This window comes from Lates calcarifer, linkage group LG10 (assembly GCF_001640805.2).
Source record: "Lates calcarifer isolate ASB-BC8 linkage group LG10, TLL_Latcal_v3, whole genome shotgun sequence".
Classification (NCBI taxonomy): Eukaryota; Metazoa; Chordata; class Actinopteri; family Centropomidae; genus Lates; species Lates calcarifer.
In genome coordinates this window covers 19,302,884-19,329,918 of record NC_066842.1, presented here as the reverse complement: position 1 = coordinate 19,329,918, position 27,035 = coordinate 19,302,884, and the positions used below count along the sequence as shown (strand labels likewise).

The 27,035-nt window shown below is 44.1% G+C and overlaps 1 protein-coding gene across 3 annotated transcripts in view; it reads right to left on the bottom strand.

Annotated features, from left to right (window-relative positions):
• Positions 1–908: 908 nt before the first annotated feature.
• hipk2 (homeodomain interacting protein kinase 2) overlaps positions 909–27,035 on the bottom strand; it is a 71,762-nt gene continuing 45,635 nt past the window's right edge. Inside the window, exons 3-15 of one of the 3 annotated variants that reach the window (XM_018664415.2) lie at positions 23,038–23,161; positions 22,235–22,354; positions 20,757–20,843; positions 17,066–17,250; positions 16,779–16,941; positions 14,433–14,658; positions 13,553–13,674; positions 10,562–10,692; positions 9,364–9,546; positions 8,877–9,200; positions 7,809–8,053; positions 7,541–7,701; positions 909–7,295 (exon numbers count right to left, since the gene is read on the bottom strand). In XM_018664415.2, the coding sequence (XP_018519931.1) occupies positions 6,831–7,295; positions 7,541–7,701; positions 7,809–8,053; positions 8,877–9,200; positions 9,364–9,546; positions 10,562–10,692; positions 13,553–13,674; positions 14,433–14,658; positions 16,779–16,941; positions 17,066–17,250; positions 20,757–20,843; positions 22,235–22,354; positions 23,038–23,161 (2,536 nt within the window). In that variant the 3' untranslated portion in view covers positions 909–6,830. The remainder of the gene's footprint in view (positions 7,296–7,540; positions 7,702–7,808; positions 8,054–8,876; positions 9,201–9,363; positions 9,547–10,561; positions 10,693–13,552; positions 13,675–14,432; positions 14,659–16,778; positions 16,942–17,065; positions 17,251–20,756; positions 20,844–22,234; positions 22,355–23,037; positions 23,162–27,035) is intronic. The other 2 variants (XM_018664416.2, XM_018664417.2) reach the window with 2 other exon arrangements.

Below are 27,035 nucleotides of genomic sequence, written 5' to 3'. Positions count from 1 at the left end.
ACAGAAACCACTGGAGCTGGAGGGGGTCCAGTCAGTGGTGAACTAAGTTCTAAGTATGGTAACTAAGTATATTAACTCAACTCCTGTTATTAAGTATAATTTTGAAGTTCTTGGTAATATTAAACTTTTACTTCTACATGTGTCTATCTGATACAATTCTGATTTTTGCATAATGTATGATGAGCTCATGCAAAACTTTTACATATACATTTAACTACCCACAGTGTGTAAGGTAGATATAGCTCTACCTCAACCAAGCACAACAGTAAAATATATAGTTTCCTATGTTCAGTCTTTTGAAGTTGGTTTATAATTCCCACCTTGAAACTGCCTTATATATGAATTGTGCTTGGCCTTGTCGAAGCACATTCAGCATTTTGGATTATACAGATTATATATATGTGTGTGTGTGTGTGTGTGTGTGTGATAATAATACTAATGCACTTTTGGATGCAGAATTTTTCCTTGTATTTAAGCATTATGTGTCAAGTATTTTTTATTCATGTGTATAAATCTCTACTTTTACTAACATAAGGGAACAGAATACTGCTATCATTACTGGGTTCAGTGTCTTGCTCAAGGCCACTTCAACAGGATGTATGCTTGCCAGTGTAGGAACTTCAGGTGAGGGACAGTTCCTTCGATCTTTCGGCCTCAGACCTCTCAAAAAGAAGAAATAGATGCTTCAGATAGCTTAACGAAATAAATCCACTATAAGTGCAAGTTGCTACACTGAAGCTTGTTATCTCATTTTAATCTGTACCAAAGCAGTTTGGAGTAATATTATGTAGTTTGTTTGTTTAATATTGTGTATTTTATTTCCTCTCTGATGTATTAAAAGAGTTATAATGCCAAGCACACACACACACACACACACACACACATTGTAGTGGTAAACAGGACACTGGTGCCGTGACTTAACAGTTTAATGTAAATCCAAGACAAAGTGTGATTACATTTCTACACATATACAATATGCATATGTGAGCATACAAATTCTCATTAATAACTCGATTCACCTCGGAGACCGAAAAAATGATCAAAAGTAACAGTGAATAACAAGCTATAACATAGTTCACCACAACGCGAGCCCCTTCTCACCCTACAGTTAGTAAAGAGGACAATTAAAATAACTATATTCTTCTATTTGACGAAGCTGTTTGTCTGTTAAAATCCTCCTGTAAAATTTACAATGCTATCATTAGTTTTTTCGAAGCCTAATATAAATTCACTCCATTTTTCTACAACGAAAATGATTAAAGAGAAGCACACAACATCATAATGGTAACACAAGCGCTTAGTAGCAAGTACTCAACTTGTTAGGAGGTTTAATTAATCCTTCTTCTTATTGTCATTATTATATTTATTTAAACATTCTATAAAGCCAGTAAAATATCCATTCTCATAACATACTTAATAATATTAGGCTAAGGAACAGGGTATACATAGAACGCTACATCAACAGATTGAAATAATTGAGACATCACACCCCGATAAACAAAAGTAAATAAGAAAAGACAATTAACAGAGAAGTATATTAGGAAATACTGCAGCACACATTAGCTTTATCGACAAAGAATGAGATTTTACACCATTGAGAAACCATACAGCAATGGACACAAAAGGGGGTCAGGGTTTGATGCACTCTTAGGTCTTTAGAAAATGTAAATAAACTGATACATCACTTGCAAAAAATGTTGTTGTGCAAGTAGCTATCTAAGCACTTCAACTACATTAATTTACTGTTCAAATTTCATGGATGTACCAAAAAGAGATGGTGACTTTGCCGTGAACTCTAGCTTTAAGATGGATATTTTCGCAGTGTCAATAGGCAAATCTGCTTTTGAACATATAGCTTTGGTCTACCACTTCCAGATTCCATTTATTCAGTTTAACACTACAAAAACAACTGGCTTTAGCTAGAGATGAGTCGGAAGAGCAACATTTTCCATTCACGTAAATCAGGACCAAAAGATCTTACACCACAGCAACTTGAGGATTTAAAGTGGTAGAAATTAATTCATCATCCTTCTATGGATGTACACAAATTAGAATAAATGAATTATGGGAAAACATTAATAATTAAATCGGTTTTGGTTCTTAAATTCATGTGTTGCTATCACCTGACACCCTCTAGCGGTGATGGCATCAAACCTTGACCACCTCACCCTGAATTCCCCCAAGGAATAGCCAGCAAAAGGAGCAGATCTCCTCAACAAAAGGTTAAAAAACCAAAACAAAAAACATACACTCTCATCCAGAAGGGCTTTAAGAATGCTTGTGTAGCTAGGTTATGAATTTCCTGGTGACAGAAAAGTACATCAGCACATGATTAATCCACCTAACACCTAGCTCCTAACCTTTTGTACTTTGGGAAGCAGCTGCGACTTTGCCCAATGATTTTCACTGTAAGAGTGTGTGGGGTTTATGTTGCAGGTTGTCTGTTCACTTCTCGCTTAGCTTCAAATCACCTTAGAGGAGTTTTGTCTGAAAGAAGACTAACATATAGCACTGTGTGTGTGTTTGTGTGTGTGCCATGCTCTCAGGAATGTTTCTAGGTGTTTCCAAAAGCTCCAGGAGGAGTATTCACATTAACACCGTGAGCAAAGTTGGAAGTTTTCAGTGTATTTAATGGGAGAATGCCAGGCTTCATAGAGAGTGAGATGCTGCCTTATTCACTTTTGTCTGATTTAAATGTCACCTTAAAGCTTTAGAGGTATTGTTGGTTATTTGGAAGGCAGTACTCTAACAATAAAGTCACTAGCTGGGAAGGCTATGCTCACCTCAACAACACAGAACATTTTTTTACACTCTACTTAAGCACATTTTGGTAATTGTAAGGTCACTCGATCTACGTTAATGCTCACATTTCTGATTCCCCTTTTTTTATATAAAACACAAAACATTGGTTATGTGAAACAGCGTGAGAGACAAAGGTATCATACACGTCAAGTTATTTTCCATAATGTCGCGCATACAGGGCTTCTCTTAATCGGATGTTTCATTTGAGAAAATAGTGATTATTCTATTACCCCTAATCATGAGGACAGTGGTCATTTTACATTATTCGTCTCATATGGGATTTTGCTGGAGATCAGATGTACAATTATTGCATCATGCATGGCCACAAACAGTGTGAAATTAAATTAATGGTCACCCACTGAGAAAGATCTAAAGCCATTTCAGATGTCGCAGGTCACGTATTACATTCATTTTTGCGCAGGTGACCACCGTTTTAAAGGTATAGTTGGTACTTTTTTTTGATTAATTCATTTTTACAGGTCATTCTATTCCATGGCACGCTAATGTAAAACAATTTTTTTCTTTTGTTTTTTTTACAAATTCATTTTCTTACAACACCAATAAAGCTACAACATGAACAATGTAAAAAATAACTGGCTTATAAAAAAATTTGGAGAGAGGTTAGATAATTATTGATCATTCAGTCTAGACAGGGGTCAAGTGTGAGGAGTAATGAAAGCAAAACAGAGAAAGCTTCAAAACAGACAGTGCAGACACTGCAGTGCTTCTCATAGTTGAAAGTCCAGATTCTAAACAAATTAAAGACTGTGCTGTATGCATTCAGTACATTAAATCCTCCCTGTGTACTTGTACATCTTACACACATGCACTTGCGTGGGGGGGGGGGGTAAAAACATCATGACCAGAAGTTATTGCCTATCTGCTCTAGCGACGCTGTAGAGGATTGCTTGTACTGTGCTGTGCTGTGCTGTACATGGTCGATTCTTTGGTGGGAGGAGCGAAAAAAATTCAAAGAGCGTGACGATACTAATCCCCATGCTGACAAGAGTGGGGACAGGACAGCAGTGTAGCATGGGTTAACGCCAGATTCCCTCAAACAGTGGAATGTTTCAGTAGTCTGCCTCATAACAGAGGAGCCAAAAGATTTCTATGGAAAATCATCTCCCTTATGTGTGTGTGCTTAGGCCCCAGTGACCTAGAGGAAATTAAGTAGATCAAATAAAATAAAAAGACAACAACAGAACAGAGAAGAATGATGTAACCAGCAATGTACTATGTAATCACATCTTTTAAGTGCCCGGACCCAGGGCTTGCATGCTGGAGCTGACGGGGAGTGGAGAGTGGAGTTTTTGGGGAAACAAGTACCAGGATGAGAGACCACTCTGGGGTGCAGCACCCTCGAGCCAAGAATGTAATCTATAAGGGCCCCATTGGATTATCATCATCAACTCAACACTTACTATCATCAGCAGTGTTGCAACACTTTACACAGGTGCACCCACTTCCACGGAATACTAAATATTACTGTACATCAACCCCCAGGTTACAAAATAGAAATGAGCCTGACATATAATAAAAACACGCACACACACTCTGATAAAACATCCACGAGAATTATTGCAACAATCTCTAAAAATAAACACAACATGTACTACAGCCATGTCAAAAAAGTTCAAGATAATGTTAAGTTAAAAAAAAAAAAATCACTTCAAATGCAAGTACTATGGCATACCATGAAGGGGAGGGGGAAGGCTTTCACTAAAACCACCAGCAGTTCTGATGTGCCCACATTCAGGGGGACAAATGAACAGAGGAGATTATTTGTATCATTGGCTACGAGAATAAATGAAGTCTGTTAAATCAAGCAGCAAACACACAAAGCGACAGCCCTATTGGTTCTCTAAGTGTTCACGTATCCCATCTGGCTGGCGTGGCAATGTCTGTGGTGTAGTATCTGGTTCGAAGACAAATGGACAGTGGCGACAAATTGTCCACAAGGTGCCCTTCCAGGTGTACGCTGCGGCATTTCCCTTCTGTTCTGCTCTGCTCTTGCAGCTCTGCGATGCTACCCAAACCTCAAACGCAACAAGTAACTTCCAATTATCTCTGCTGGAGAAACAAACAGCGACAGCGAAAATAATAAAGAGACAACAAAAGGATTCATGTCAGAATTCTAAGTGTGCATTCAGGTAAAGGTAGTGCCCCCCCCCGCGCGGCTCCTACCAACCACCCGGGCTCAGTGTTACTATCAACCTGCTCAGTGCCAACTTGCTATCATTTTAGTCCCACTTAAGATAGAGAGTTTCACCCTGCCCTCCACAGTTCCCTACCTAAACTGACCCTATGCTTTCAACCGGCCCCCTCACTCGTGCCTACACAGTATCTCTCTCGAACAACCCTCGATACTCTGTCTCTTGGCTGCAGCCAGGCTATCTCTAGCCCTCACAGAATCACCCTCATGGCAACAATCACTTTCTGTCAGGCCCTTCTTTCAAACTAGCTTTTAACCTTAAAAAACAAAAACAAAAAACAAAATGACCTCTACTGTGTCACAAACATTGTACTGTAACTCATTCCCTGTACATGAAAACTGAGCTAGTATCTCTGCTCTGTATTCACGCTGCATGAATTCCCTTGTGTTATTAAAAAAACAAAAACAAATAAACAAATAGATTCCAAACTAAAGCCACATTTTGGGTGCCACTTGTGATAGAGGTTTACAGCTACAGCTATACTGTACATTTTCTTATTTACATTAATATCCAGAGCAAATGTAACAAGAGTTTATCTATGACTTTGGTAAGTACCCCAGGCAAGTTATCTCATGCACACATCATAAAATAGCTCAGCGTGATACCAACTCTGACATTAATCTTCATCTATAGTAAGCCGTCATCAAGGACAAGAAACAGCAAGGGCTGAGCCTACACCTGGAAGAGAGCTAGAACTGCCCCGACTAGGATGTCAAACCAGGGAAACATGTCTCTCTAAGTATAGCTATAGTCTCTTGTGGCTTTCAGGATCCAAGCCAAGTAAACTGTGTCGTTATATCTGTAAGGCACTACGAGGGAACAATGGTCAAAACCTAAAGACTGAAGAGGGTTTTGAGGAGGTGGACTACACACGCATGGCTGACAGTAGCACACACAGACAATCACGTTGTACATGCCTATGTTATTATAACCACTTTGTGCAATCACATTGAAAAAAGAGGAACAAATAAATCTATTGGTATCAGGAAAAAACTCTTAAAACAAACAGGTGCAGACTGCTACATTCTAAGAACGGGGCCCAGCTAAGACACCTAGCTAAAACTGAAGTATCGTCATAAAGGTGAAACAAAAAGGGAAAAAAATATCTATAAATACACTAAAAAGTTTGTTGTCTTCTGTTGGTTATATTTCCAGAAGCCTCCTCGACCGGAGAAGGTTGGAGTGGGGGAAGTTGCCTCTCTTTTCTCCCCACGCCATGAATGATTTGGAAATATTAAGACAGTTCAAGGCCATCAATATTTTTTTCTTTGAAGAGCAGCAGGTTTCCGTATTTCACCTTCTCCCAAGTCTCTTGGGATTCCAAACTTCCAGTCAGTAACCCCTGTTCAACAGTCACTTCCCAAATTTAAGAGGGGGAAAAAATAAAAGAAAACAAACCAGAAAACCTCCACTGTCCCAAAAGGCCTATTTCAAAACCTCACTGTAAAACTAATGAGACATTACCTTCCTCATAAAGTAAAGCGAACAATTGACAAAATAAAAGCAAAAACTGGCCCTTTCAGGAAGAAAAAAAAACTGAAAGAAATTATCTTGAAGTGTACCCCTCTGAAATTCAACCCCCAACTTTCCCTTCTAGAGAGGCTGTGAATCTTTTTTTTTTCTTTTTCTCTCTGTCGTTATATCTTCAAGTTATACGTGACAGTTTCATGAGGATTGCATGTTCCTCTGTCTCTGTTTATGTCTGAGGTTGAGGAGACGATGTTTAAGGGTGTCGACGGGGCTCAGGGCGGGTGGGTTCAAGGTGGGGGAGCAGCAGTGCTGGGTCAGGCTCTCCAGTGTCAGTCAGTGTCTTCTCTAGAGGTAAGGGTACTGGTTGACCTTGGTGGGGCTCAGCGGGTATCCAGTGTAGACAGTGGAGGCGGGCGAGGCGCTGATGTAGGCCTGGTGGGCAAACTGGGCCTGGTACTGACTGTGGTGCAGGGTGGGTGAGGGCAGCACGCGGTGGCCCATGCTGACTGGGACCTGGTGGACGATGCTCTGCGGGTAGCTTCCGTGCTGGACCGCATGGCGCGCGGAGCCTTGTGACGCCACCAGGTGGGCCACGGTGCCGGTGGAGCCCAGAGCGGCAGGGGTTGTGTAGGTGTAGAGGTGGGGCTGGCTAGGCAGGTGCGTGGCTGCCAAGTGTGGGTGGACGTTGCCCGTGTGAGAGGGGCTGTTGTGATGGAAGGAGTATGGGGCCTGAGTGGCGATGGTGGGGGTGATGTAGGCCTGCTGGCGCCGGTGACCTCCGTTTCGCTCGGCTACCATGTGCTGCTGGGCCTGGAAGAGGAGATGACAGAGATTTAGAGGTGCTGGTAGCTGGACTTTGTTACCTTTGGACAGAGCCAGGCTAGCTGTTTCCCCCTGTTTCCAGTCTTTTCTGCCAAGCTCAGCTAAACAACATTAGCAGTGGCTTCACATTTACCGTGCAGCCATGAGAATGATATCAGTCAACTATTCCTGTAAAACATGTTCCTAAAAAGCTGAAGAGCTTTCTTACACTCATATTCACACACTCTCCATACCTGGCTGAGATTGAGAGGCTGCTGCTGGAGGGGGTGTGGCCCTGAGCGCTGCTGTCGGTAGGACCCACCTCCAGGAACGCCCCCTGGTATGTGATTATTGCCAGACACCACTCCATTGGAGGATTTGAACTTGTAAGCTGAATTCTGATGGTTCATTGCATCTGCATGAGGAGAGGTTACAAGTTTGAGTTAACTTAAATAGCTAACAATATAACAATAACAAGCTACTAGGTCAGTTTTAGGTCAGGAAGGAGTCAGAGTCTTTTACCTGGCATCAGGCGCTCACACTCATTCGGGACCTCACTGTTCTGGGTTTTAAGAGGGGGGATGATGATGGTGCGGGGATTCCCGTTGTTGTAATTGTCCAGTATGGTGGTCTTTGTGTCGTAGCTGTTGTTGTTGGGGGGTCGGGACTCCACAGTGTAGGGGCTGTTGTTGCTGGAACAGTCAGAGTCGGGGGAATCATGGACCGTCACGCAACTGATGACATTCTTCCTCTGCTTTGAAGATGAGCTGGAGGAAACAGGACACGGGGACGAGAAGGAGGAAAGTTACTGAGAATGCCAAATCAATTCCAGTTACTAGGAAAATATGTAATTCTAACATTTCAAAACTGTCTGTCTGTACATATATCCTACAGCCAAGTATTGATGCTGTAACTTAATACATGACTCTAATGTGAATACTTATGCATGATTTGTTTTGTTATAAAAGTGTTGTTACCATTGCTAGTTGCCTTTCAGTTACTACCACTCATGATCACTTGCTCTGTTGTTATTGTTGTTCAATATACCATATCACACCAGTAGGATGTTGTCACTGCCATATCATCTTGTTTGTTGTCAAATGGCTCTGTAGCTATAAAGCTGATTTTACTGTCTGTCACAAAACACTAACACCCCAGAGATTACCACTGACCCTGAGAAGCCCAGAAACATAAGGATGTGTCACTGAGTGCCTGTACTATGTTATACACTACTTTGAAACCCAAAATGAAAGATCACAGAACAAATAAGATGACAGAAAGTTGGCTTCTTAGTTTTGCTGGCGATGGTGGGAACATATCTCTATCCTGCAAATTCAAAGCGGATGTATGACATGTTTTTGAAAAGGCTTTGAAAAAGGCTATCTTGGCTGATCTATGTCTGTAGCCCTTTGTGATGTGTTTATTGTGGAAACTCATATTTCAATGACAAGCTTGCAGATCTCTTACATCAGTAGCAATTCATAGTAAAATGACAAGCACTGATGACCCCAATGATAAACAAATTTCTTGGCGTGTATGAACTGAACTGAAAAGAGCCACATTAATCACCAAAAAAAACCCAGAACTGACCTGTTGTTTTGTTTGTGGTCATCTTCCTCATCTGTGTCGCTGCTGATGGTGATGATGCTGACCGCTGGACTGGGCGTGTCAGGGATGATGATGGTCTGTCTGGGGACGTGGTGCTGGTGCTGATGGTCGCGGGTCGTGCTTGAAGCCTGCTCTGCCTCTCCGCCCCCCCACCCGCTGCCCCCGCATGGCTGTGGGGGCGGACAGTTGGAGTCCGAGCCGTTCTGTAGGACGGCACAACGCGGGGGCGTGTTCTCTTTCACCCTCTTGGAGCGCTGCGGGGACAGCACCGCCTGGGAGGATGACACCTCGTAGGCTGACATGTTCCTGGTAGAAAGAGAGAGAATGAGATGAGTGTCTTATTGAGGGCAGAAGGCACAGATGCTGAGGATCAAAAGCTGAGAGACATCATGATCTTACTGTGATGATCTTTAGCTGCCAGGACGATGATTTACAGTAGGTCTAGAGCTACCTGAGTGTTAAAGCGTACCTGGCAGACATCTGGTGCTGTTTGTTCTTTTTGGAAGAGGAGCTGTTATTGGTTGAGTGCTGCCTCATAACATGTGCCACTCCCACATTGAGCGTCTGGTTGGATGGGAGCGTGACGTGGCCGGCCAACAAGGCTGGCTGCTGCATGATGGGATTATAATGGCTGCCATGAGGGTGGGAATTCCTGTAATGTAGCACAGTTAAAAGTCACCACAACAATTAGACACATGTAAGTGAGGTATCAGTGCATGAAATACTGAAATATACAGTAATATATCAGGATAATCAAATCCAACATTGGTAGAGACTAGGATAAAGATGGGTAAGTATTTCCCATAAAGGCCAGTGGGTGGCAGCAGCCAACTTTTCTAAAGAAGACCAAAGGAGGAAAGGGAGAGAGCAAAGAGGGAGGGCAGAGGAGCTGACACCAGCAGCTGTGGAGCGATAGCTCTGCAGAGGAAGTGCGACACTTTCCCAATCGTCTCTCAGAGGACAACAGAGCTGCCACTGGCCAGGGAGGGGAGGGAGAGACAGGGAGGGTGGTGTCTGGTCACAGATGGACAGCTCTGAATGAATCTGAGCATACATGGCCCCGACAGCCCCTCCACACACAAACAAACACACACACACACACACACACGTTATATACCTGCATCCTCTTTATCTCCCTGCAGATTGCCCTCTCCCATCTATCCATCCATTCATTAAGTCATTGCAGTGACAGGTTATACTCGACATGATGTCTCTACGTGTACGTATATCCCATCTCCCTGAGGTAAATCTGCTCTTATAAAAGCACTAGTGTTCACATGGGGACTGTGATTCATTGAAGATAAAGGACAAGCTGTCAGGGACGCACAGACTCCTCGGTCAATCAGCCCTATGCCGTACCATCTTCTTATAGCACATTTTGACCTATAAAGGCCATAAAACCACTGCTGGCCTTTGGAATCAATTTATCTGACCTGAACTACAGACTTACCCCTGTTATGTGTATAAACTTGATTTCACAAAGTGCTTTGATTCTGAAGCTTTAAAATGACATGCGTCAACCTATTGGAATTATTTATCCGGCTAAATCTTGCATGAAGAAGCATGAGCTCGAAAACTGCCAGCCACAATATTCAGACATCAAAGTAAATCAGTGAAGGTTAAAACTGGCTGGGAGCAGTTAAATGTAAGAAAGCAGCATCGTTCACCTCCAGTTGGCGAGAGGCTGTGTGCTGCCCATGGAGTCGGGGATGACGGCTGCGTGCTGGACTGAGGTGTGGGTGAGCTGCTGCCAGGCTGGAGGCAGCAGGATCTGCTGGGTGCCGCTGGGCCAGGCCTGCTGAGGTAGGAGAGCACAGAGCAGGGGAGGGGGGTAAACACAGAGGGGGGGAAGACAAGGACATAAAGAGGAGACACAGAAAAACAGTCAGCTACCATATAACAAAACATTTGTTTTATGAAGTCAGTCATGGGACTGCAAAGTTCCCCATGATTCATTTTTTCCCAAGCATTATAAATGCATGAACAAAGGAAACTCATTGAACTTGTCTGATTAGTTTGAGGGTGTTGTGATAAATTACTGTATCTTTCCAAAAGTGCATAACAGCTGGTTTAAACTAGCTACTGGGCATGCAAAATGAACTCCGCCAGCTTCAAGGAGACATCCATCGACAAAAGAGATAAGACCAGGACTTAATAAAGATGTAGAGCAGCTCCTTTCTTTGTGTGCTTGTGTATGAGTGACTGAGCCTACGCGTGTGTGTGCGCGTACGTGCGTGTGTCTGTGAGCTAGTGTGATTATGTGTTTGACTTGAGTCAAATCAACCTATGTCTCTAATTAAATTCATAGGCCTATTCAAGCTGCTGTGAAAGAGGCTACTTTGTATTTCTGATGCAGAGCAGGAGGAGTATCAGGCATAATATGCCCCAAGATGTGCCAAGATGAGTGTGTGTGCATGCATGCCAGAGCGCCTTTGTGTGTTACTGTGTGTGTAACCCTAATAGTTTAATGCAGTTCTATTGATTAGCACTTTAATGTCAGGGCTAATGAATTGTTCCTTTAATACCATTTGCACATCTGTTTACAACAGCATTAGTATGTGCTGCAGCGTGCACACGTTTAAATAGAAGGAGAGAAAGACAGAGAGAGCGGGAAGAGAGAGAGAGAGAGAGAGAGAGAGAGGCAGCATACAAAATGCAAAGCAGGTAATCTGTGCCTATAGTATGGTAACTTTATTTTTACCTTATGTTTTGTCTGTACCTTTATCTCAACCTTTATCTTTATTTTTATATATTTGCTTTGCTCTGCCTGTTCCCATTATATTCTGAAAGATAGTGGCTGTTCTCTTCTGTATTCTGGCTGCAGGGTTGTGGAAGTTTAACTGCCCAAACCAAACCAGCCTGCAGTTGAAGTGCTGCAGGGGGGCATCTGCAGGCCAGCAGAGTTGCCTTGTCTGTCCCCCGATGACTGACATCTCTAATGGAACATTCTGGAGCTGGAGATGGTCTTTACATCTAAGACCACATCCAAGGCCTTTTATCAACATGCCATTAAGAGACACTAATACATCCATCCATCTCCTGCTCCGCCTCCTCCAGCTCGCTCTATCTCCATTCCTGGCACTCTACATGCCTCTCTCACCAGGCGTCTGCGTTGTGTAACCAGCCTGTCTGCCCTGAAATGGTAACCCAGTTAGGAGGCCGTTTTCTTTCTTCTCAGAGCCTACCATCACTATCAGCGGCCCACTGCCTCCCACCTCGACCTACACTCCCCGGGTGAAAACCCTTTGTCACCTCGGGGCTTTGAAAGCACCAGCTCTCACTCCTCAATTGTTTCCACATTTTCTGCATTCCTGCTCCAGATAAAGGTCCTGCTGGTTTCCCTGCCTCCCTGCTTGGAGCCTCCTTCACTTTGCCCCCCCAACCCCCAACCCCCAACCCCCAACCCCCCCACGCCCCACACCTCTCTCTGCACACCCAAGGAGCTCAAGGGGTAAACTCGCATGGGTATGAGGTAAGGCGAAGGGTGCGGGAGGGGTGACAGTGAGGTAGTGAGTGGGCGAAGGCACAGGTGGGGAGAATGCAACCAAGAGGCAAACTGCACCTCAGCCAAGCCTGTGAGACCTCCCACAGTAAAGGAATCAACACTGAGAAACACACACACACCACACACCCAGTTATTAGGTGTGCTGTTTGCTGGCCTATATAAACCATCTGCTTACCTTAACTATTGCCTGTCTTTGTTTAACATGTGCAGACAGAGGTTACAATGAACACCTGCAGAGCATAGCAGAAATATGTGATCCACACTTGATACATTAATTAATATAATTTGTGTTTTTCAAACAAAGACATATATGTTTTTGTTTTCTTTGATATCCATGAATCTGGTGATGATGTGAGTTCTCTGGTCATGCAGAGCCTCATCCAAGCTTCCCCTGACCTTCCAGGATCCTCTGAGGCCTGTAATTTGGAGCGCCTGACTTGGAACCAACCCTGGAGCTAATCACCATTTGGTATCTGACAGATTAACCCACCATAGAAATACAGGGCGCGCACACACACACACACACACACACACACAGCTCGCTGCATGCCTGCCTGCCTACTGCATGATTAACTGGAGATAAGGGAGTGCTTCAAACTCCCAGGATTCTCAGGGATATTTAAAGCCTTCATGGAAATTTCCATAGGGAAAGAGGTGGTGTGGCAATGGAAGTGGTCTACAGAGTGTGTGTGTGTGTGTGTGTGTGTGCATGGAGAGTGATGCACAGTCACTCTCTGTTACTTCCAACAACTGTATATTAGCAGCTAAAGCTCTGGCTCTACTGTGCAGGCTCCAGTGAAGGCCTTCTCTGTATGAAAGGTTCCTGCCTTTGTGTGCATCAGACCGTGGCAGCCTCAGCCTCCAGGAGAGCCGGGCAGAGGAGGGAGAGAGCAAGAGGGAGAGAGAGAGGCAGGGAGCAATGCACAGAAGAGTGCTCAGGAAAAAACAGCTGCCAGCAGGAGCAGGGTCACGAACATTGAGTGATTTCCAGCCTCCATCGATAGATACTATTCTTAGTGAAGGCTTATGAAAAAACGCATGCAGAGAGCTTTGTTTGAATGTGAGCAGTTCCAGGTCTCATAGGCACTGTTATTGTTGAGACCCACAAAACTCTATTTGTTTTCTCTCTGTGATAACTAGAAAATGGTCCTACCTGTGTAAGCAGGCCAGGTTGGATCTGCAGAGGCTGGGCACCAGGGGCCTGCGTCACTATGGGAACAGCATTCTCCATCCGCACAGAGTAACTGGTGTGCTTGGAAGGGGACGCCTGCAGCCCTGTGCACAAATAAAGCATATGCATAGAGAGGATGCCAACAAATAAGTACAGCAGCATCCCCACATCTGTCACTTATAAACAACATCACACTATCTGCAAAATTAAGAGCGAGAGATCAGATAATGGGTTATATGTGCAAGCTGATTTATCTGCATTCAACAGATGTCAAAACCAACCCTTCTGCAATGTTCAAATATAGCAATGCTACTGAGAAAACAAAAACAGTAGTCATGGCAATAGTATAAAACAGTTACTAATAATGGATTTTTTAAAAATTTTTTTATCATCCATTCCACAGAAAGAATAAATAAACAAATAAAATAATGCCTTGGAGCTCTTCTGTCCTCCCAGAGCAAACACAGAGGAGACAAAAGGGGCATGTGTAGGCATTACACAAAGATATTAAATTTCCTTTCAAATGATTAATTGCCTCATCAAGTTATCATTGAATCACTGTTTGTTTTAGGGTGATTGACACCACCTGTGGGGTGCTAGGCTATAGCTGTAGAAAGTGAACTGAAATGTCTAGGCACAGAGACAAAACTAAAACTGACATCAGTATTGTATTTCTGCTTATAGCAAATGCTGGTCTTAGGCTTTAAACTATTTTACTGTTGTACTATTGTATTTTATCCTCATATCGCAGCCTGTTCTATTGCAGGTGCTCATGGCTATAATTTTATGTTTTCCACAGATCACCACACATCTCATTCTATCCAGCCGTGCTAATGCACACTGACTGGTCAGACTTCCTTACCTTGGAAGCCAGGTGGGCAGACGATGAGCGCCTGCTGGAAGGGGTCAGGCCGGGCAGCGCAGAGCTGAGGTGCCCCCGGCTGCAGGGGCATGCTCCTCTGGGCCACGGCTGCCATGGAGGCAGCTGAGGGCTGGTAGAGTGCAGATTGGTAGTTTAGTATGGAGACATCAGGACTTGCAAAGGAAAGGGTGGCATTGTTGGTGGAGGAGGGAGCCAGGTTGGTGGCCTAAAGGAATGATGGGACCAAAATAAAAATCATGAGAGTGGAGGCACTGATGGGAATGACAGGGAAGTGGAAGTGCTCCAAGGAAAGGCTAAATAGCAGGCATGGTAAAAAAATAAAAATAAAAAAAATAAGAGAACAGAATAACAGTACCTGAAAATGTAAAACAACGAACAGATCAAGAGAAGATGGATAGCGGGGCATCCATCATTGATGAAAGCCGATGGAAGAATGAGGAAATTGAACAACTGATTTGAACGTGTCTTAAAATATGCGCATTGTTGATTTGATTATTTAGAGGGAGAGGAGTAGAGGAGAGATGCAATCAATGCTATAATTCTAAAAATAATCAACCATCAATGAACAAAACGACACCAGAGCAAATTCAGAGTGAGAATTTGATTATTTCGTTTACAGTATTTACTAACCTTAAGTCTTTAAACTAGAATAATGCATCGATGGGCAGGAAATGCATACTGTCTATAGTGAGAATATACTGAATTGAACTGAACAAGCAACACAAATATTTGCCTTATTATCACACTTAAATGAGTGTGAAAGTCATGAGGAGATCATATTATAATATTATGTAAATGTTACAGAATGATAATGAGTCAATATAATGAGCTGCAGCAAAATCTGACATTTCATGTCACAGCTTCACTATCTAGCCTCCAAATCAATACGCCTGACAGGAGTAATATTTCACAGCCAACAGACATTCTATAATTATGTAAGCATAGGTAACTCCAGCATGTCTTGACCATTAATAAGACATGTGGAATACTAAGACCGCCTGGGAACATCCTAGAGACAAACAAATGCTTTTAAGAGACACCATTTGCTCAGCTCGTAAGTAGTATTTGCTCCACGAGACGCTGTCTAATTTTAGCCCTTTCATTAAGCGTACATAGGGGTGGAGGGAAATACAGAGACAGCGCTTTCATTTTTCATTTGCTCTCTTTAGCGTGTTCAATGAACACCAGGGGAGGGAACATAATCAATATGGCACTGTGGCATTCATCATAAACAAGCACGGAAGCAGCAAAATACAAGCCAGAGATGCATTCCAACCTCGCAAATGAATCGAGCTGAATAAATCACTAACTTAAGTCTGTCTATATGCCCTGAGAGTCAGGCGCAGAAAAGACAAGCTGAGGGAATGTTAATCCATTTAAATCACAGCAAGATGGGGTTTTTGTCGCATGCTACACAGTGTGAGTTGGCTTGATATAGTTGGTGATAAAGAACTGTGTTTACTAAAGAGAGCGGTGGGCGGTGGGGGGTGAGCGCAGGAGTTGTAACTAAGCACAATCTGGAAAACCTTGCAACCCAATGCTCGGTGATTCCGGCAGCAGCCGAAAAGTCAGCAGTTTCGATTCATAGACCGTACGAGAGCGAGGCGGTAAAGCACCATGGGCTCAACCCAGAGAAATGGGGAGGAAAGAAGAGAAGACAGAGCAGGACAGGAGGGAGAGGAGGGGAAAAGAGAGGAAGCCTGGTAAAGGGATTCTTAAGGCCTGAAAGCCCCAGAATGCAAGGCAAGCAGGAAGTAGGGCTTGTCATGTGTGTAATCAGCACTTTGTGACAATCCCACAGGACCTGGGGCACAGACAGAAATGCAGGCAGACAGATATACATGCACCAAGGCAGAAAGGCGGGCCAGTGAGCATGGAAATGTGCAGACAGACAGGAAGATGTGACGGGGAAAAAAATAGAACAAAGGGACAAACAGCTGCTCACAGGCTGCTAAGCTGTTCAACCACTGACATTTGGGTGTTTTGGGTTAAGACAACATTGGATTGGCTGCGCTTGCAAATACATCATTCATATTTTTTCTAAAGCGTTAGCTTGACTTTAATTTTTCCATTTTTATGTGTTCTACATTTTGTCAGAATGCTCTTATTTTGAAAGTTATGTACTTTTACTTTTTCAGCTGCATTTTTTTATATGTACAGTGCATGATTATCTCTATAATCATTTTATTGGATTCCACCATGGCAAATACAGTAAACCATATCTAAAATAATTTACATTCTTACATCTGATAATAAAGAAATTCAGTATGAGTGGTTGCCTTGTGTCACACTAATGAATGAGGATTTTGATTTTTTCAGTTTTACCTGGCTGTGCACAGTGTTCAGCTGGTTGTTGAAGGTCATGGTGAGGTTGGTGGAGGTGCTGGGGGCCACGTGGGTGATAAAGGGCGTCTTGCTCTGGTTGACGGTGTCGTACATGTTGACACGACGCTTGCAGATCTCCATGTTTTGGAAGCACGACTTCACGCTGCACGGACAGAGAGCGAGGGAGACGGAGAAGGAATGAGTGCTTATGACAGTGGCAGATGTTACTTCACTGTTCAAAATGATAATTATGTAAATAACAACAACGGGGCCCATCGAGCTCGTACTGTGTGCTGTGTGGGAAATCGAGGAGGTGTGACATGGTGACAAAGGGGTGGTTGAGCGTTTCGATGGGGGTGATCCTCTTGTCTGCATCGATGGTCAGCATCTTGGTTAACAAGTCGATGAACTCCCTCCTGTCAGCCTTTTCCGCCAGCATGTCGCTCCCCTCCAGATCTGATGTCATGTTCACCTGGATGCACGAAACAAACAAACACACACACACACACACACACACACACACACACACACACACACATGCCTCTTAGCAGTGCAAATATTTCTTCAATGGCTGATTGAGCATTCAAGGTCTCTAATGTTTCTGCAGACGACAGAGAAAAACCTCTCCTGCAGTTCATTCCCATAGAGAGAACTATTAATACTCACAAGGCCTCATCAGTTAGGGTGTCAGTTTGTGTGTGTCACAGAGCCCAGCGATAACCTTGCACCTTAGTGACATTATAAACATTTGCACTGGTATTCATAGCACCACTTGAAATATCTCCTGGCGCCTTCACTGAGATTTTTATCTATTCCTAAGATGTGAAAACAAACAAAAAACATGAACCCAATAAATGCTGCCATTGGCTGGTTGTTAAAGAGGCCTTTCACAAAGGACAACCTTTTCTGAGTGCCTCTAAAAAAGCTGGCATAAGACAACTTCACCTAAATATGTTCTGAGGCAGTTCTGGGAAGCTGCCTTGGAACATCATGTTGCTTCATCTGTATTAAACACTGCAGCTTAAGTTGTGGATAAATACTGGGGGAAAAGCCGCAGATTTGTACTTTAATGCAAATCTACATAACTGGCAGGGATTGATTTGGAAGGCAGGGGACTAATTCGGGAGTCTGGGTTTACTTTTAGGGGTTGTCATGTTGGATGAGGAATGAAGGAAACGGGACAAGGTCATGATATAGCTTGTCTGGGCTTAGGTGAACCAGCAGATTGTCAGGCAACGTGAGGACAGAGACAGGGACAGTGGCGACAAACAGGCAGCCTTGTTTATTGTGACTGCCATGCAGAGGTAGCAGGCCTGTTTTTCATAAGGACGCAGCGCTTATCTGTAGGCCTGCTCCAGGGGCTATCAGATGTGCTGCCAGTCAACACCGCAAATCTGATTCAATTCTCTTTCTCTATGCAGGTTATTCAGGCTCTGTAACCATTCCTCTCTGCTTGCCATCTCCGCTGGCTGTGATAAAGGAATAATCTGCAGAATGAGGTGAGAAATAATCACATTGTCCTCTGCTAGTGGAAGAGATGACTTTGGGAAATGTACACAGTTTGGTGGCACATGCGTAGCAGGTGGGAGCTGGCTGAGGAGTGCCACAATAATCAGGCTGGATAAGAAGAAGCCTGAAGAGGGAGAAGAAGTTTGCTATCATCAGTTTAATTACAGTATGTGAATTTGCCAGACAGAAAAGATCTTCTTTCTGTAATGGCAAGAGGAAGTGTTTGACATTTCCAAGTTTTGAATGAAAACGGTCAATGAAAAACACGGGGGCTTCAACTAATGCATTCATCCTTGCGTGCCTTGCACATCAACGGTTGTTTATGGGGCCACATCTGTGTCATGAGGAGCACTGACATGCTGCTCTGGAGTAAGGGCAGGGGCGGCAGATGTCGAGCAGTGGGACAGATCGGGCTACGCCTCGGGAGATGCGGGGCTACGGCATGCAGGATGCGGGGCCGTCCGCTACACAACACTACAACATGTGCACATTTAGCCAGGAACTTTTATTTCTCAGTGGGGGAAGAAGCAGAAGAAAGGAAGAGTGTATTTGTAAGTGCATGTAATAAAAGAAAGATAAGGTGAAGAACATGCTGCTCCTCCTGCCATGGCTTCACTCCTACCAACAGAGATATTGAAGGATTGCAGATCAAAGTGAATCCATTTTCAAGCTGTTCCGGCCTTACTTCCATCTACATCAGGCCTCTAGCGGGGTCCTGCATTTGCTCTAAGTTGGTCTCTGATTTACTCAAATTAGATATACTTGTGACTAAAGCCTCCCCACATTTCCCACGACTGAAAGGAGGTTCATTATCTCTTCCTGGCACCCAGCCCCTCTGTCTTGCAGGGCCTTCAGCTATATCATCCATTATACACGCAGAGACAGATGTCCACAAGGCTGACTTGTTTATATGGTCGGGATAGTGAGATGGGGGAAAAATAGGCTGTTTTCTCCCACATTAAGCTTGTGCAGCTCTGCTGTATCTCCTCTTGTGTTTTTGTAGTAAGCTGAGTCTGGCTGCAACAGTGAGAGGAAGATGGGCCACAGAGCTTGAAGCGTAGGAGACAGAGATGACCCAGGGGATATCATACCAGTGCAGGTTGGTTTCATTAAACACCATGCTGCATGTGTGTGTGTGTGTGTGTGTGTGGTAACTGTAAATTCAACAAACCCAGGCAGTGATAGTATCTTGTCCCGGCCGACAGCATGTTATTCCAGACAGGCCTGACAGCGGCCCAGGGCGCTACTGGACAACCATAATTGTCTCCATCACTTAAGTAGCTACATGTGTAACGTACCCACACGGATGGTTTCCCGTGGCTGCTGCTGGTCGTGCATCATATTCCAAAAGAAATAATTCACCTGCTTAACTCTTATCTCTTGGCTAGTCATTATCAGAGGCAGGATCGAGGAGCGTGACGACAAGAGAGTACTGTCAGAGATTTTCGAAGGGGACCTGGGGAAAACATTGTAATTTTCCATCACTGCTGCCATATCTGCCAGCAGAACCAGTATTTGGCTGAGCCAAGGTGAACAAAACAACGCTCGCTATCATGTCACTGTCAGGCACGTCCTATCAAAATGTCATGGCTACATGTGAACTTTCCCACCGTGGAGACATGAATTCAGTCTGAGTCACAGAGGAAAGTGACACTGGATGCAGCCATGCTCAGTGACAGTGCTTCTCCATATATAAGCCTGCTATATAAGTCACTTCCTGGGGTTATGTAAGATCTCCTAAGCAAACACATTCCCACAGGTGACATGCAGTGCTGCAGGGGGAGAGGGGCTAACCAGCTGAGTCATGCAGACATAACATGGTGTGGGTCCTGCTGAGCCGCTCTGAAAAACTGGTTTGGACCTTCTGGTATGTGTGCGTGTGTGTGTGTGTGTATCTCAGTGAAAGAGAGAGAGAGAGGGGAGAGAGAGAGAACAACACTTTCTATGCTTGCCCTCTACATGCTTACATGTGCCACAGATGTACAAAGTGAAGACGTAGCCACAACACTCATTCCAGCTTAAATAAGAAAGCAAACTGTACATATCAAACACGTTAACCAGCCTCACCACATGTTCAGCCCAAATGTCTGTCTGTAACTTATTAGATAGCGGTTAAGCAAAATGAAGAGCAGAGGCAGAGTTGAGGAGGGGTTTCAGTGAACAGCTGCTTTCATTTCACTCTGTAAAATTCTATATTGCAGCAGAGCTACAGCCCGAGCATCTGGAGATCAGGCCTTGGCAGGATAAATATTTTAAAGGACTTCAAATATTTGATAGATAATTCTCGGGATGTGATGGATCAAACTGGCCTGGGACCTGAGCAGCCCCATCGGGAAGGAGCTTCAAATGCGAGACAGGCGGATGTGATTGAGGCAAAAAGACAGAGCAAAAGCAAATAATACATCTGTTGTCCGATTCGTGGGGAAGGGAAGAGAAGGGTTGTGGTCTGCGATACTAGAAACAGCATACCTGCGCCATATCATCCAAGCAGTTGAAGATGTACTTGCGAGCCTCCTTGGACTTGATCCCCGTCTCGCCCTCATGGTCCTCTGGAGTCTGCGGGAGACAAGAAGCAGATGTTCGTGTTCAAATCCCATCACACTTCCCCTCTGGAAATGCACTATTTACATTTGGCTCATTACAGCCTCTTGTTGTTGATGTGCAGCAGGACTCGGCTTGCCCTCTGAGCAACCCTGGGGTAGTGCACAAACACTCATCTAACAGCCAGGGAAGATAGGGGGAGACTGCGTGTGGAGGCACACACTATATCACGTGAGCAATGAGATGATATATACAGAGTATTACAGATTCACATGGATGCACTTACATAAACTAAATGAAAATGCAAAAACAAGTTTAGTGCATTTGATCATCCTTGTTCAAAGGTTGAACATTTACACAAAACTATTCTGTGTTGACTATAGAAACCTCCTGACTGAACACATGATATTTTCGATTACAGTCAGCAAAGCAACGCAGCTGCTGCTACATGGAAACACATGGCAAGGTCAAATTGAAGCTGAGCAATCACTCTTGAGAGTGGAAAAAAGTGGTCAGGATGCCTTGATGTTTGACTTGCCACATACCAAAGACACTTGAAAATCATGATGAGTTACAGCGGCAGTGTCAAGTGCAAGCTAATAATCCATCTCTGTGTCTCTCTTACAATGCTGCTGTCAACTCTTATCTTGGGGAACTCAGAAACCCTGCTCTTTAAACTCACAACAGCGTGTTTTTAAAAAGGCCTGCTAAGCCCATGGGTCGTACAGTTTTTCAGTCGACTGAGAAATTCTCAAATTTGAGCAAACACATGAAAACGTTGTGTAACTGTTACCTGACAAGTGTTAAAAGCCCGTGGGCAGCTGACTTGAGCGTATGTACTCTATGTTACTGTATGTCTTCGTTTAAAGGCCAATCACCATCATCAGTTGTTGTCAGTGTGGTATGTTGAAGGGATTCGTAAGATACTGTACTGTACTCTTCGTAAGATACTGTACATCGCAATACCCTGCAGAGATGGATCAGTGTTTGCAATTTGATACAGTCAAGAACCCAGTGTGCAAATTCACCGTGTGACACACAGAAGTTCAAGTTAAGTTAATCAGGGCAAAAAAGAAAAGGGAAAAAGGGAGCGAACCTCCTCATTGAGTGGCCTGCATAGAGGGAGAGTGGAAGAGGGGGATTCACCAGGCTGGGATTCCATTTGCCAAATCCTCTAACACAGATCCATTTTGCTCTCATTACCTTCTTACTTTGTTTATAGCCAGAAATAGTCCTGTCATAGGCTCACATGGTGTAACCAGAGTTTCTGGAATATTAAAATCAGCTTTTGTTGGCAAAGATTTTTGCTTGTGAAACATGACCTGCTCCGAAAAGGATGTTCTCCGTGCTGCCAGCTGGGGATTTTTTGTGTGTACGTGGATGCATCTGTATCAGTGCACCTGTACCTTAAGTCTCCAGAGAGGATAGGTGGAGTCGGGGTCTCTGTTGAAGAACCTGGTGGTCTTTGTCCCTGCACTCAACAGATACTCTGCAGGTAGACCCTGCGTCTGTGAGATGTACCGGATCTACAAGACAGAAGATGAAAAACGTCAAATCACAGGCATGATTGAACCATAAGTTGAATTTAATTGGGGAGAGCTGCAAATCTTTTCCTGCTGATCACAAAAAACTTTAGGAAATCCAGTGCTGACATTAACTACTCTGAACTTATCTGGCTGAAATATGCATAGCACCCAAACATGACCTCAACTCAAGAGTCTAAGATTGATTTGAGACTTTTAAATGAGACACTTTGCTAAGTTTTCGGGCCTGTGAAAAATCAGGCAAGCTTGTTCAGTGATGGAGCACAACTTGTTCAAGGTTTTCCCACTGAGCCTCGTCTGACTGATAGAGAGAGGGGGAACGCAGCAATGTCTTGCTCTGGAGCACAGGGGCTGCGCTAATTGGACAAGTGGCTCTGTGGCATCTGTTCAGATAAACAGGGAGGCTGCGCAAGAATCATCAGGGGCTGTCAGGGGGATTAGAGAAGCATCCCACCCTCCCAAACACACTCACAAGTGCACGCTCGCAGAGAAAGAGAGAGAGAGAGAGAGAGAGAGAGAGAGAAAACACACACAAACGCATAATCATAATCGCACGGGAACACAGATTTGTAGGTATGCTTAGTGCCCCTGCACCCAAACACACGCAATCATGAGCTGCTCAGAGGTCAGGAGACAGTTGGAAGGTCCAAGCAATCATGTGTTACCTGATCGTACTCTGAGGCTCCGGGGTAGAGGGGCCATCCCAGGAAGAGCTCAGCTATCACGCAGCCCAGGGACCACATGTCTATGGCCTCACAGAATGGCAGGCCCAGGATGATCTCCGGAGCCCTGCAGACAGAAAAAAACACACAGTGTTGTCAGAACATTTATTTTCTCTTACAGTAAATCTATAAATTCAAAGTGATGCTATAATGGGATTCTGTTGTGACTGACAAAGGCATTTAAAATTGAGGCATGCAACATGACTACATTGTCACTTTCACTGTATAGTCATATCTGCAAGAACCTTGCAAGGAGCTTCTTTCACACCTCCTATGAGCCCATGGAGAGCAGCCCAGTGTAGTACACACAGGTCAGAAGAGGAAATAATCTATGCTGAATATGTAGGAGGGAGCTGGAGACTGTCCACAAATTTCAGTAACATTCCCAGAGCCAATACAATTTTAATTAGACAACATAAACACACAAATTAGGTGCCCTTTTTTGCACACAGACCACAGTTCCACAGCAAGACAGACGATTCAATTAATTTGTTTCTGAAGGCTGTTTCCACGGCGGCACCTTGCAGATAACTGAATGATAACCACGCAGGAGCACCAAATCACCGAGCCCCATCTCTGGTAGTCAAACGCGGGGGCCTGCGTAGACTTAGAAGGGTATGTTTACGGTGCTTTCACGGTCCACAGCCACAAAGCAATGTGGAAGCAATTACGCCGTGAAAAATAAAACCAACATAAATATTCTCTTGAGCATGCAATGAGCTTCATCCAGGCTTTTAGTAAGCTACATTTGAGTTAATAATGCCAGTGCTTAATTCCCACACACTGGATTTTCCCAGTCGTGCACACACACACACACACATACAGCTATACACCACTTCAGACCCTTTCAGAGGTAGAAGAGATAAATATCTATGATTTGATGAAAAAGAAGAAATATTGTTTGAGTTATTTGAGCAGCATTGCAGTCCCAAACAATTCCCAAATTTCATTCAACGTGTTTTATGTCCTGTCAGAGAGACTAATACAGAGTGAGCTCATGTCTCTGATGGGGCTTAAAATAACCAAGAACATAGGGACTCTGCTTGCTAACAATCCAAACCACTTTTAAAGAGGTTCTCAGCCTGTCATCACTATGGGGTAAGGGGGGTGGGGGGTGGGTGTTGGTCTAACATGTTACTGGTGAAATTGTCACTGTATTGTAGCTCCAAAAAAATAGGTCTCTCCACTAAGAGAAACAAGCAGAGCTCTTTTCCTATCTCTAACATCAATCTAGGCTGAACCACTAAAACTGAAATCCCTCTCTATCAATTAATAACATTTTAACAGCATGACACACAGATCACAGAAGCTTAAGGCCGATCTTGGAAAGTTTCTTGTTCATAGCTGGTTTCACAATGCTGATTGCTGTGACCATGGTAACTAGGCTAGCACCCCCCCCCCCCAAAAGCCTAGGCGGGCTCTGGAACGAGGGGGGCTGGCCACAGGCCTGCTGGAACTGTAGGTACCGGGGAAAAAGAGAATGTGGAAAACAGCATGGGGGGACGCTATAGGACTTTACAGGCCTGCAGGGGGGCCTATGGGTGAGCAGTGCTGAGGTGCAGCTGGAGGGTTTTTGAGCAGAATGAATAAACACACCTCACATATTTAAAAACAAATTTCTCACTGTGCCCCCCCCCCGTCCCCTATTCACTGCTCGCTGATGCTGGGTGAAATCAAAAGACGGCAGAGGCGAATCATCGTTACACTGAGACATGGCTGATGTATAGAGGCAGAAGACGCTGACAGGATAGACAATGAGAAAAACAACAACCGGAACAAGAGGAAGAGCGAGAGAGAGTTCAAGAGAGGCAGAGACAGAAATAAAGCAAATGAGGGGGAGCAGTGCTTTGCTCAGTGAAGAGCTCCTGTCACAGAAGGTGGTTATTGGGGTCTCAAGGGCAGCAGTGGAACAGACACCCAGACAACACTCTAGCAACAGTATCTTAGGGCACCATTACACACCAATACAAAGACACCTTCACACACAATGAGCTGAGACGTCTATCAAGGGGCTGCCAAAGAAGCATAAAAGAGCCTGCTAGGAGGCGATAGCAGACAGAACAGTGAGGTCTGCTGAAGGTACGGAAGGGAGGAGATGGACAACAGGGCCGGGGTCAGCATGATCCTCATTCTAACAGCCTGTTAGACCGGCTAGGGTTTCACTGCAGACATCAGGGAGAGGGACCAATAACAGCTGCCCCACACACAGGTACAGCACCACACAGTGAAGCAAGCACACTAAGAAAGTAAAGTCAAAACTTTTAAGTTTAAGTGCACCTTTCACCTCAGGAAGGAGATGCGCTCAGCCAAACTTGATGAGGAATCCATGCTCATGTGCAGACTTAATCATTCTAAGATCCAGCATTGCTTTGAAGTCTCGGTCAATTTAAAGTCTTCAGAAAGTGAAGTTAAATCACTTAAATGCTTTGTTTCATGAAAAACTCCCAGACAAACACAGAACAATGCGCAAAAGTTTTGTGAGGATTATGCTCTATTTATACGTTCAAACATCATTGTTTGTACTTCAACTCTTTGCCTATCATGCAGTCTGTGCAGAAGTTGATAATAGAAGCAGGCAGCACTGTGACACAGCGTCATCACAGCAATAGGTTTCTTTTTTTTACCTATGCAATATTTTTACGATATAATGAAACCAATATACTGTAGCAGCCCTGCAGTTCTGCCGTGCATTTGTCATCTAAATGGGATTCACACATTCCTACGCAAAAACACAAAATATATACCCCCTAATTTGCATGAGTATGAGTTCTCCAAAAACCTTATCTGACTTCAAGAGACCAAAAATATGTATGAGCAGTTGCAAGCTGCAAAAAGAGGAGTCTGTCCTCACAATATGAGGCAATTTTTTGACTGCAAGGAAATTCTCCCCCATCAAAACGCATTGTGGAAATGAAAGCCGCAGGAAACCCTTTCATCAGATGGTCCTCTAGATCACTGCAATTCCAGTGGACACATGCAGACCACAGGACCTTCAAGTCCCCCACCCCCCCTTTTTTTTACCCACACAACTTCCAACATCAATCACTATTATGGTATGTGATTCATACAAGCTCCCAAACAAGCAAAACTGAAGCAGAAGTGCAGATGTTATCAGACGTTATATGAAGGTGGCTTTTACAACAGCCAACTTCAACAGAACCCACTTTCATTGGAGTGCAATTAGTGCTAGGTGTGTAGCTTTAGTACAGCGTTTCTGTGCATGTGTATGTAGCCATGCAACACAACCACAAGGACTTTGCCCTTGTGTGTGATGGAGAGATTTGCTTGTGTTGATGTTATGCTTGGATCTATTTCAGCCTGAACCTTCCTGGGTTATGCTCCAGTGCTCTACTTTGGCTGTTCTCATGGCTCCTCTGCTTCTCACAGAAAAAGCTTCTCCGGTTCAGCGAAAGAAAGAGAGAGAGAGAGTGAGAGAGAGAAAGCGAGAGAGTGAGCGAGAGAGCGAAGGATAAGAGGAAGGAAGAGAGAGAAGGAGTAACATCGTTGCTCATGATATGAAACCACAAATGCAAATGTGCCCCTACCAGCGCGCCGCTGCCATTGCATGCAAAGCGCTCCACAGCTGCTGCTGATGCAGGCCTTTCACTGGCAGTGATAAACAGCACACACATCTGCGCAGCGCACAAACCTTGCTCCTTTCCTGTCCCCCTTTCCTTCCTAAAGCAGTAGAGCACAAGAGACTGACAATTCACGCAGATATGACATTAGTACTTCATCTCTATTGTGGGTAAAACTAGCACACAAGCTCCCAGACGTTCAGTTGGTTTCTGACTCATACAGTTCTGGAGCACTTTGACTTTGACTTTGACCAAAGCACTTAAAGATAAAAAGAGGGAAAAAGAAATGACTGTTTTGCCTGTCAGTGACAAGAAGACTATTCTCCTGTAACCTGGTAAGCTCCAGAATTGTGGTACTTGGAT